The sequence below is a fragment of the Sus scrofa genome, unplaced genomic scaffold (genome assembly GCF_000003025.6).
Source record: "Sus scrofa isolate TJ Tabasco breed Duroc unplaced genomic scaffold, Sscrofa11.1 Contig1878, whole genome shotgun sequence".
Taxonomy (NCBI): domain Eukaryota; kingdom Metazoa; phylum Chordata; class Mammalia; order Artiodactyla; family Suidae; genus Sus; species Sus scrofa.
In genome coordinates, this window is record NW_018084968.1 from 1952982 (window position 1) to 1965531 (window position 12550).

Consider the following 12550-nt stretch of genomic DNA (forward strand, 5'->3'; position numbering starts at 1 on the left):
TGATCCTGGAAGAGGATGGATCACGGGCTCCGACCTTGGGCTGGATGGACACGCCGACCGCCTGGAGCTGCCTGGTGTTCCCAGACTGTCTCCAAGGATCAGAGACCCCTATATATGTGTGGCTGGGAAGGGTTGTCTCAACCACTGCGGTCCCCAGTGGAGACTCCATGCCTGACGGGCCGTCCTCAAGCCTGAGTGCACATTCCTTCAGAAGTGGGCACTCGATACCTTGGTTCCAAACAACAGCCTTATCATGAGCCAAAGTCACCTTTTTTGATTAATCGAGAATCCAGAATTTCAGCATTGGAAAGGGGCTTTAAGAATCATCCAGTCTGGGAGTTCCCGTCGCGGCTCAGTGGTTAACGAATCCGACTAGGAACCATGAGGTTGCGGGTTCGATCCCTGGCCTTGCTCAGTGGGTTAAGGATCCGGCGTTGCTGTGAGCTGTGGTGTAGGTTGCAGACGCGGCTCGGATCCCGTGTTGCTGTGGCTCTGGCGTAGGCCGGTGGCTACAGCTCCAATTAGACCCCTAGCCTGGGAACCTCCAAGTGCCGCAGGTGTGGCCCAAGAAAATGGCAAAAAAAACAAAAAAACAAAACAAAACAAAAGAATCATCCAGTCTGGGAGTTGCCATCATGGCTCGGCAGTTAACAAACCCGACTAGTATCCCTGAGGATACAGGTTCCATCCCTGGCCTCGCTCAGTGGATTAAGGATCCAGTATTGCCATGAACTGTGGTGTAGGTCAAAGATGTGGCTCAGATCCTGAGTTGCTGTGGCTGTGGCGCAGGCCAGCAGCGGCAGCTCCTATTCAGTCCCCAGCCTGGGACCTTCCATATGCCAGGGGTGCGGCTCTAAAAAGACAAAAAAAAAAAAAAAAAAAAAAAATCCGGCCTGTTCGTTTTGTCATTTAGGCTCCCCTAGTAGTAACCTGCTTTCTCCTAGTCCTGAGTGGTCAGCCTCACGGAGAATTAATTCGATACTTGATCAGAGGGCCAGCTCTGCTCAGGCCCAGAGCAGGCACCGAGGATGAGCTGTATCAGATCTAATGAGCTCCGGAAGAGCATCCTATGCAGGGAAGCTGGGGAGTCGTCTTGGATAACCAGCATCTCTGTCCAGCTGGGGACAAGAGGGCCTGGAGGAGGCAGGCAGGGACCTGGACTCCTCCTGGGTGTCAGGTCCCAATGTCCTGCTTTATGTGTGACCTTGGGCAAGCCCCTGCACTCTCCCCAGAGCCTCAGTTTCCCTGCCTGTAAAATGGTACTGCTCTACCCCACAGTTGTTGGGATGGACCTTGAACGCAGTACAGTCTCTAGCACATAGTAGGTGCTCAAGTAAAAAGAAGAAAAAGAAACCCTAAAAGGACATTAAAGATAGTGCGAGCGCACGGGCTGCCAGCTGAGGGTCCAGGAAGGAGGGTCCCAGAACGGGGGAGACGACTGCAGGCAGGGTTTGGGGTGCAGAAGTCCCTGAGGTCGCCCCAGCCTCCCGCTCAGAGAAGCGCTGCCTCCCAGCTCTGTGGCACCATTCAGATCCGTGGGGGTGCTCAAGTCCCATCGCTGGGTGGGAGGCTCTGGGAGGGACAAAATCACACTACTTACTGCTCAGATGCCTAAAGTATCTTTTGTTTTGCTTTTAGTGTCCTGTTTTAAACAGCTCTGTTTTCCAAGGGTCATATGACCGCTCCTCCTCCACCCCCGCAGGCCAGGGGCGGGTGGGGCGCGGGCCGCCGTGGGTGTTGCAACGTCGGCCCACAAAGTGGGAGATCAGCTGTCGGGCGGCGGCCACGTGACCCGCCCCGGGAATAAATGGACCGCGCGGCCAGCGCTCGGCACCGTCGGCCTCCCGCCTCCTCGACCCCGTCGCGAGCTGTCGGAGCAGCCAGCCCCGGAGCCCTCCCCGAGCGCCGCGCCGCCGCAGCATGGAGCACTCACAGCCCAACAGGCAAGCGTGGGGCAGCCGCTGCCCTCCCGCCGCCGAGCTCCCGAGGCTGAGCCGGGAAGCAGGAAGCGACCTCGCTGAGCGGCCAGTCACTTGGGCTTTGGCGTGCGGAGGCGCTGGGTTCCGATCTTGCCCCGTGGGGTGGTTGGACGGGATGAAAGGCGATTTTACAGCCTGGCGCCCTGGCTCAGGATGGGCGACCCGGCGGGAATGTTACTATGCGATCCAGCTTAGTTTGGGGCTTTGGACGTGTGAGTGTGTTTGGAGGTGGCCGTGGGCGTAATCCGGGATCCTGGGGCTGCCTGAGCCTGGATGAGAGAGCCTGGGCTTTCTACTAGGGCCGCCTCCTGGCCACATCCACCTCTCTCGCTAGCTGCTGAATGCCTGAATGCCTGTCGGAGTTCGGGTCCCCATTTGCTGATGAGGATGGCACACACAGTTGAGGGAGGCAGGAAGGCCTCCGTTTTCTGGCTAACTGGGATTTGCACCCTGGTCTGTCTAATGTCAAGTCTGGCTCCTTCTCTTCTTCCAAGAATTTGATCACAGTAGAGCAGGGGATGGGGTTCCTGGAAGGGGTGCTGCTGGAGGGAAAGGAGAAATGACATTTCTGTGGGAGGTGGATAGGGACAAATGGCAGAAATACTCCCAGAAAGGGCTTTTTTTTTTTTTTTTTTTGAGTAAAGCTAACTTTACTTAGGCTTTTAAACTCAAACACTTGTGATGAGCCTAACTTTAAAAAGGATCATGAGATTTATACCTGAAACTTCAACACAGGTAGAGAATTAAATCATGGGTCTAAGTGCCAATCAAAGCAATTACAGTGTTGAATATGAGTGTTCACCCTGCCCCCTGCTGCTGCTTCCTGGGCTGTGCTGCCTCCTTCTCTCCTCCACTGTGAATAACCGGTACCAGGATTTTCCTAGTTTTGTTGGTTTTTTTTTTGTTTTTTTTTTTTGTTTTTTCCTTGCCCCGCCTGTGGCCCGTTAAAGTTCCAGGGCCAGGAATCTAACCCGCACAACAGCAGCAACCTGAGTCACAGCAGTGACAACCCTGGATCCTTAACCTGCTGAGCCACCAGGGAACTCCCCAGGATTTCTCTCTTGGTTTGGGGGACCTTATTACATAGTATTTTAATAGCCGACAAGTGCAGATGGGCTTGCACCTTAAGGCAGTTGAAGGAGGCTGTGTATTAGGTGGGAGTCTGGATTTCAGCAGAGGAGCCTGATGCAAGCCGAAATCTCTTGAAGGGCTGTGGACAGTACCCTCAGAAGCACCAGCGTTGGGAAGAACCCTGCTCATAGCCACCCCCTTGCTCACTGCCCTCCCCCCCTCTACAGCGTGCCCCAGGATTTGTCAGAGGCCCTGAAGGAGGCCACCAAGGAGGTGCACGTCCAGGCTGAGAATGCCGAGTTCATGAAGAACTTTCAGAAGGGCGAGGTCACCCGAGAAGGCTTTAAGGTATGTGTCGTGGTGGTTCCAGCCGTGACGGAGGGTAATATGATGGATGTGGGTGTGAGGCTAAGGCTGGTGGTTTAAGTGGGGAGGGGAACCAGGAATGCTGAGGGGCCAGATGAGCATATTTGAGGGCATCATTTTACAGATCATGCCATTGAGGCACAGAGAGGGAAGGTGACTTACCCAAGGTAACACAGCAAATTCACAGCCGTCTATGGGGTGTTCTGGAGGGCCTGGGGCAGTAGTGCCATTAACTGACCACCCAGTCCGTACTTGGCATTTTACACACTTGGTTTCTAATCTGTGCCTCAACCTTGGTAGGGAAGATGAGGAAGGAAAGGCTCAGAGAAGTTAAGTAACTAACAGAAGGTCACACGGCGAGTAAGTAAACGAGGAAGGCCAAACACAAACCAAGGCAGAGCTTGTGCTTCTGACCTAATTCTCTGCCTCTGAAGGCAAATGGCGCGTATGGGTTCATCCATTTCCTAAGAGTAAGACTGTGGGCACCTCGTGTGACCGCTCGAAGGTACCTTGTCCTGATTCGTGAAATGAGATTTGCCACCTGCAGGGTTTTCTTAAGTGTCCACTCTATGGGAGGCACTGGTTTTGCAATTTCTCAGCACAGTTGTGAAATTCATGCAAATGGAAGAAACGCACATGACCAAGAACCAGGCAGGTGCAGGGCGTGAGAAAAGGCTTGTTCCGGTTGCACGGTGGGGGTGGGAGCGGTAGTCCACCACGCCTGACACCCCCGCCTTTGGCTCAGTGGACCCTTCCCCACACTTCCAACATGAGAGGCCCCTCAGTGAAGGGAGATCGAATGTGCCATTTTAGGGAGTTGGGGCCCCGGGCTATGTCTGATGGGTGCTGGGTCTAGTCCTTGCTCCCCCATTCCCCACCCCACCCTCACCTAAAGCTTCCCAGTTGCAGCGGTGTGGCTGGGGGCAGTGGGAGTGGGGCATTGGCTGCTGGAGTGCCCCATCTCCAGCCGCTATAGACTTTGACTCTCACTTCTCAGCCCCTGAGTTCAAAGTCAGCACAAAGATCCATGAGAGGACACAGGGCTTGCTCAGACTATGCTGATGGAGGCAGCATGCGTGACATCTCAGCCTCTGATATGAGTGCTCTGTGCCCGGCTGCACCCAGCGCTTTGCCTGTGGCCCTGCTCGACCCGCACACCAGCCCCATTGAAGCATGTGGTCAGCTGACCCTTCTTTGCAGGGCGGGGACCCAAGGCTTGAGACCTCACATGGCCCACTCAGACCACACATGGCCCACCGAGGGCCCGTGGCTTGCCTACGGTCACAGAGCTGAGGCCTGGCCGAGCCGAGTCAGAACCAGGTCGGTCACGGTCGAAAGCCCAGGCTGCCTGGCGGTCCACCCCGGTGATAAATGGGGCTGCGATGACGGTTTATGGCCCAGAAATCACCTGGAAACCTCAGCCAGAACATCTAAACTTTGTCCTCCTTCGAACTGCAGAATTAATGTGTAACGGGAGTTCCCTAAGCCAAAGGGCCCTGGGCCTGCCCCCCTGCCCACCTTCCGAGGTGGTGGGGTTCAGCGGGGGCCTCTGGGAAGGAGGATCGCACCCCGCAGACGGCCACCCAGAGGTCAGAGGCTGGGGATGCCTGGCATCTCCTTTCACTGGGTTTCTGCCTTGCTCCTGGGCTCGGCTCCCCTTTCATTTCTTACCAGCTGTGTGACCTCCATGGCTCATACCCTCTCTGAGCCTCACTTTCATTTTCTGTACAAGGGGGATAGTGATTCCCTTGTGGGCCTTTCCCAGGGATTAAGTGAGGCTGCATGGCCTTGGGTCCAGGGTGATAACAACAGTTTCAGGCTCAGAAAGCTCATCATGGGATTTTTCTCCTGTGACCCTCCCTCTGGCTGCCATGGGGGGAGGTTTGGAGGGGCAAGTAGGAGGTGGGAGCCCAGCCTGGGAGGTGAGGAGGGTGTCTCTGAAGGCAGTAGTGCAGAGGGGGCTGAATGAGGGGTTTTTGTTTTTTTAATAATGGCTGCACCTGCGGCCGATGGAACCTTCCGGGCCAGAGACTGAATCCAAGCCGCAGCCGCAGCAACGCTGGATCCTTTAAGGCACTTTGCGGGGCCAGGGATTGAACCCGTACCTCTGCAGCAACCTGAGCCACTGCAAGCAATCAGATTCTTAACCCACTGGGGCCCAGTGAGAGCTCCCTGGATGTTGGGGGGGGGCATTCTTTTTAAAAAATTTTTTTTATTATAGTTGATTTACAATGTTCTGTCAATTTCTGCTGTACAGCAAAGTGACCCAGTTAAACATACATATATGTGGGTGTATATATGTATGTGTATGTATATATATGCATACATTCTTTTCTTCTTATCTTTAATCATGTTCTATCACAGTGAGCGGATATAGTTCCCTGTGAACTCATTGCTTATCCCTTCTAAATGTGATAGTTTGCATCCACTAACCCCAAACTCCCTGTCCATCCCACTCCAGCCCTACCTCCCCCTTGGCCACCCCAAGTCTGTTCTCTATGTCTGTGAGTCTGTTTCTGTTCTGAAGATAGGTTCATTGGTGCCAGATTTTAGAGTGCAGATAGAAGTGGTATCGTATGGTACTTGTCTTTTTTTTTCTGACTTAACCTCACTTAGGATGGGAATCTCCAGTTCCGTCCATCATGCTGCAAATGGCATTATTGTGTTCTTTTTCTTTTTTTATTTGTGTGTGTGTGTGTGTGTGTGTCTTTCGAGGGCCGTACCCACAGCATATGGAGGTTCCCAGGCTAGGGGGTGAATCAGAACTTCAGCCCTTGGCCTACGCCACAGCCATGCCAGATCCAAATTGCCTTTGTGACCTACCCCACAGCTCACAGCAATGCTGGATCCTTAACCCACTGAGAGAGGCCAGGGATTGAACCTGCGTCTTCATGGATATGTCAGATTCATTTCCACTGAGCCACGACAGGAAGGCCTCTTTTGTTCTTTTTTAAAGGCTGCATAGTATTCCACTGTGTCTCTGTCCCACATCTTCTCATACCGACCTGCTCACTCTGGTTGCAGCTGGTGATGGCGTCCTTGTACCACATCTACGATGCCCTGGAGGAGGAGATTGAGCACAACAAGGAGAACCCGGTCTACACACCCCTCTACTTCCCGGAAGAGCTGCACCGCCGGGCCGCCCTGGAGCAGGACATGGCCTTCTGGTATGGGCCCCGCTGGCAGGAGGCCATCCCCTACACGCAGGCCACCAAGCGCTACGTGCGGCGACTGCAGCAGGTGGGGCGCTTCGAGCCCGAGCTGCTGGTGGCCCACGCCTACACCCGCTACATGGTGACCTGTCTGGGGGCCAGGTCCTCAAGAAGATCGCTCAGAAGGCCCTGGACCTGCCCAGCTCCGGGGAGGGCCTGGCCTTCTTCACTTTCCCCAATGTCGCCAACGCCACCAAGTTCAAGCAGCTGTACCGCTCCCGAATGAACACTCTGGAGATGACCCCCGAGGTCAAGCAGAGGGTCCTCGAAGAAGCCAAGACCGCCTTCCTGCTCAACATTCAGGTGAGGGTCTGGGCGCCCAGCCGCTGCTCCAGGAATATTCCTCGTAGAGCAGGGGAGGGGACCGAGGGTCACGGGTAAAGGCTTAGGGGTCTGTGCTGTGGTTCTGCCACTTACCGGCTGGGTGATCGTGGGCAGATGCCCTAATCGCCCTTTGCTTCAGTTTCCCCACGTGCAAAATGGGGATGGAATGCTTCCTACCTCGGGGTTGTCGTGAGGGTTAAGAGAGTTTGAAATAACAGAGTCCCCATGGCAGCCCCTCTAACATGAGCTACTGTTCCTACGGGGCGTGCGTGTCACCGCTGCAGCACTCTGTGACAACATACAAGTTGTCTGAGCGCTTGTGCGCAGCCAGGTTGGCACGGCCGAGGTCACGGGTGCCGCAGACATGGCCTCTGGGCCTCTCAGCCCAGCCAGCGGCAGGAGGCATCCTTCTACAAGCACCCCAGATCCCGGGGGCTGTGTGGGCTTCGAGCCAGGCCCTGCCTTGAAGGATGACTTCCTGGGCAGGGGCAGGGGCAGGAGGGTTCCCAGTGGCGGTGAGGTTCCTTCTAACCCAAAAGTTGTAGAACCCCGTCTCCCCTCCTCCCACCTGGAGGCCCTGTGAGGACAGCCTCCTTATGCCCAGCCTGGGGCCTCAGAAGAGACTGGTCAGGACTCTTTTTTTTTTTTTTTTTAATTTGAGTTTTTTTTTTTATTATAGTTGATTTACAGTGTTCTGTCAATTTCTGCTGTACAGCAAAGTGGCCCAGTTACACATACATGTATACATTTTTTTTTCTCATGTTATCTTTCATCATGTTCCAGCACAAGTGATTAGACACAGTTGCCTGTGCTATAAAGCAGAATCTCATGGTTTATCCACTCCAAATGCTACAGTTTGCATTGACTAACCCCAAACTCCCAGTCCATCCCAGTCCCTCCCCCTCCCTCTTGGCAGCCACAGTTCTGTTCTCCATGTCCATGAATCTGTTTCTTTTCTATAGATAGGTGCATTTATGCCATATTTTAGATTCCAGGTATAAGTGATATCATATGGTATTTATGCCATATTTTAGATTCCAGGTATAAGTGATATCATATGGTATTTATCTTTCTCTTTCTGCCTTACTTAGTATGATAATCTCTACTTCCTTCCGTGCTGCTGGAAATGGCATTATTTTGTTCTTTTTTATGGCTGAGTACTATTCCACTGTATCTCTGTTCCGCATCTTCTTCATCCATTCATCTGTCAATGGACATGTAGGTTGTTTCCATGTCTTGGCTATTGGGAAGAGTGCTGCAGTGAACATAGGGGTGCCTGTATCTTCTTCTTTTTTCTTTTTTTAATTATTTAAAACATTTTAAAAACCATAGTTGGTTTACAATAGTCGGTCCATTTCTGCTGTGCAAGCAAAGTGACCCAGCTGTATATGTATCTATTTTTTTTCCCCACGTTATCCTCCACTATACCCACAAGTGGCTGGGTATAGTTCCCTGTGCCCTATCTTTTTCTTTTTTTTTTAAGCTATTTCTTGGGCCTCTCCCACGGCATATGGAGGTTCCCAGGCTAGGGGTCTAATCGGAGCTGTAGCCACCGGCCTACGCCAGAGCCACAGCAATGCCAGATCCTTAACCCACTGAGCAAGGGCAGGGACCGAACCCGCAACCTCATGGTTCCTAGTCGGATTCGTTAACCACTGCGCCACGACGGGAACTCCTGCCCTATCTTTTTCAATGAACGTTTTGTCTGGTTACATGCCCAGGAGTGGGATTGCTGGATCATATGGTAGTTCTATATTCAGTTCTCTCAGGTACCTCCATACGGTTCCCGCAGTGGTTGTAGCCCGTTTATACTCCCACCAACCGTGTAGGAGGTCGGAGCACTTGTTAATGGAGGGGTGCCCTTCCCTTGCATTCCCCTAAAAAAAAAAAAAATCACCCACGAAATCTGGTCCTCCAGAAAAATCTGACTGTCAGAGAGGTGTTGTAGGAAGAGTGAGAGGCTCGGAGCCTGCGCCCCTTTGGAGGCTGGCTCTCGCCCCCTGACCTCTGGGTTAGCCTGGGCCCCGGGGCTTCATCTCTGGGAGCTGCAGCTTCCTCATCTGTAAAGGCTGGCTAACGAACATAGCATCACACACTCACCAAGGGCGAATCTCACCAAGAGAGGTGAGTGAGGACGGCGGGCTGCAGAGTGTATACACTAGGGGACCACTCATGAAACAGCACCTGGCAGGGGGACCCAGGACGGCTCTTATTGGGGAGCATCTGGGGAGGAGCAGGCAGGCGAGTCAGATGGACTTGTGCCATCTGGTGACAGGCACACGGATGTCAGTAGTTCCTCTACGATTTTTTTTGTTCTAATGTTTTATCACCCAGCCTTAAGCCTACCTTCAGCCAGCCTGGCACCACCTCTCACGGGGACATACCGCTTTTGTCTTGCAGCTGTTTGAGGAGGTGCAGGAGCTGCTGACCCAGGACACTAAGGACCAGAGACCCTCGCAGGCATCCGACGTCCGCAAGAGGGCCGGCAGCCGGGTGCAAGGTGAGGGCCTCCAGGGGGTGCTGTTTCCCCCGGGCTCCGTGGGAGGGCACATGGCCCAGGTGGCTGGCTCCAGTATCTCTGGACTCTTCTGTTCCCGTGTGTTAAATGAGCAGTTGTTTGGGGGCAGGCAGAGGGCCTGGGGCCAGCCTTCAGGGGATGACTTTAGGCAAGCCTCAGTCTCCCCGACTCTAGAATCAGGGAAGTGGAGGAGTGAAGCTCAGACACCTGCTTAGCAGCCACCCCAGGCCTTTGCTCCTGGTCCCACCCTTGCCCACCCACCCTGCGGCTTTCTCAGGTGTGCCAACACCACCTGGACCCCTCTGCTGGCAAGACTGAGGCCAGGAGTGTTGAAATGTGGCCGGTCCTGATGGGATTGGCTCCTGGTGGGGGTGAGGGGACTGCCTGTACACACCAGTTTTCAAAGCGTGGCTCCCCTGGGCACCCCTGGAGGGTACTTCCTCACAGTGTGTCTGAAAATGGAAGAATGGACAGCTTGGAGCAGTAGTAAGCTCACTGTCTTTGGAGGTATCCAAGCATTGGCTAGAGGGCTGCTCGTGGGCATGGAGCTGGGACTGTCGCAGACACTGCTGCGGCCCCTCTGCTTTATTTTTCTGTGGCCTCTGGCCTCCCAGTGTTGACGTTGTCCCCTTTTCTCTTTCAGACTCCACTCCCGTGACAACCCCCAGGGGGAAGCCGCAGCTCAGCGTCCTCTCCCAGGTGCCGCTCGTCCGATGGGTCCTGACACTCAGCTTTCTGGTGGCAACGGTCGCCATGGGGCTTTATGCCATGTGAATGCAACCCTGTGAATGCAACCGTGCTGGCTCCTGGGGGCCGTGAACTCTGCCTGGAGAGGGATGGTCTCTTGACTGGCTTCCTTGTTGGGCATTTGGGGGTCGGGGGAGGCTCTGAGGGCCCCTGCCCTCTCCCTGCGTCTCTCCCTCTTGCTGGAAAAAAGGAGTCTGTGGCATCTTTCCCAACCAAGAGCACGTGCAGCCAGTGCCCTGAACTTCAGAGAGGGACAAGGGGTCCAGCATGGCCCCCTCGCACCCTCCCCGTCCCGTTCCTGCAGCAGAGCCCAGAGGATGGAGCCAGCCAGAAGCCACAGCTGTTTCTGAGCCTCCAAACACCGCGGGTCCGCGGTCTCCCTTTTGACGTGCCTTGACTGCCTTCCTGTGGGCCGTGGCAATTTTTATAGAACTGTGCAAAGATGTTGTGTCTCGTGTTTCCGTCTTGTTTTTGTTGGAGCCACTCTTCGTTCCCGGCTCAGCCTGAACTGTGGTATTTTGTTGTGTTCTGTTTTTATAGCAAGGTGGGGTGAGGGGTGGGGAGGGAGCTGTTTTAACAGCACTGTGGCCTTGGTCACTAACTTTTATGTGAAGTAATAAAGTACATGGCCTGATAGTACCTCGAAGTGTTTTTTTCTTGGGTTCTGTTTCCCTTGGGGAGCTGACCTTGTCCTTACTCATTTCTTGAAAGCCCAGTGGGGAGGAGGGTGAAGGGGGTGACAGGAGCTGGTTTGGGGTGTCTTGCTCTATTCCGAGGATGTGGTGGGCAGGTCTTTGTGATGAGACTCGGCTTTACTGAGGATGGGATTCCCTGTTAGGCTGAGATGAGCAGATTTCGGAAGAAAATTTGTGTCCTGTCCAAGTGACTCTCAGAGACTGGGCGAAGATCCCTGGTTCAGATGCCTGCTTCTTCACTTTGCAGCCCTGCCTTTGAGGTTAGTAAGTAGCCTTTCTGGAGCTCAGTTCTGTCACCTTGGTGAGACTCAGCTCACCTGCCTGTCTAAGAAGCAAAGGAGATGCGTGTAACAGGCACGCCACTAACTCCTATCATGAAACCGGGGAGATCCGTGTTCTGCGATTCTTGCTAAATGCTGTGCTAGTCACCCCACTGTTGTCATCTCATTTGATCCTTGGGAGAAGAGCTGTGAAGAATGTTACAGCTCTCTGAGGCTCAGGAAGGATTTAAACCAGGTCTGGCCAGCTCCAAACCCAGAGCTTTCCCACTGCAATCTCCTGAAAGCCACTGAAATGGTAAAAAATGCAGCCTCAATGTGGGGGCGTGAAAGGCCCTTGGTGAAGGTGTGTTTGGGAGAGCAGAGAGGGGACTAGGCGTTTCCTTCCAGGAATAGTTCATGAGGACTGGGAGCCAGGAGACCACTGTCACTAGTCCTGGCCTTGTCACTTAAGTCTGGAACCTTGGTCAAGTCCCTTCAAGTGTCCTTTAGTTCACTGGCAAAGTAACAATACACCTGCCTCCCACAGCTGAGAGGTCGGTGGCATGGGAACACCCATCTGGATGGTGGCATCCGGATAGCCGGGTACCCTGGGCCCCACCCTGAGAAGTTCTAATTCTGGAATCGCTGTTTATGCAAAGCTTCCTGGGAGATCCCAGAGGAACCACTGTTTGTGAGATTATAGAGGCATTATACAAGCATAGGCATTCACCCTGGGCCCCGTTTCCAGTGTTCTGTGACAAGGGGACCGATACTCATTGTTTGTAGTGACAAAGAAAGGAAGGAAGGGAGGGAGGGGAGAGAGAGAAACCATCTTGAATTCTGCTAACAGGAAAATGGCTAATTTGTATTCTGTTTACACTGGAAAATTCAGGAGCTGCTATGTAGAATGCGTCAAAGCCATGTCTCCATGCAGAGGGAACTCCGTGAAGTTTCAGATGCATTTGATATAACTTTGAGACCCTCTAGTCAGGATTTTATTTTACTTTATTTTATTCTAATCTATTCTATTCGATTATTTGCCACCCTGTGTAAATTCCCAGGCCAGGGATTGAACCCAAGCCACAGCAGTGATCTGAACTGCTGCAGTGACAATGCTGGACCCTTAACCCCATGTGCCGCAACGGAAGCCCAACAGACTCATATTTTAAACACGCCTCTTAAATATGAGCAAATGCAGCCAATGTAATGAACCGTCCTTTCCAACAGTTCACCACGGTGCCAGTGCGAATGGAAAAGAAGGGAGGGCTGGTTACCAAATTCTTGTTGCCGCTTGAGAATCCATGGAGTTTTGCCAGATCTCCCCATTTTTCAAGTTAGTCTGGGAATCTGGTCATGAATGTTTGCAAATTTTAAGCAA

General features: G+C 53.3%; 1 protein-coding gene across 1 annotated transcript; it reads left to right on the forward strand.

Moving 5' to 3' along the window:
• Window positions 1-1846: 1846 nt before the first annotated feature.
• Window positions 1847-10855, forward strand: HMOX1 (heme oxygenase 1). The gene is given in 6 exon segments (NM_001004027.1): window positions 1847-1943; window positions 3278-3398; window positions 6441-6709; window positions 6712-6931; window positions 9353-9452; window positions 10114-10855. Coding segments are annotated over 6 exon segments (864 nt in total). The 5' UTR covers window positions 1847-1920; the 3' UTR covers window positions 10245-10855.
• The last annotated feature ends 1695 nt before the right edge of the window (window positions 10856-12550 follow it).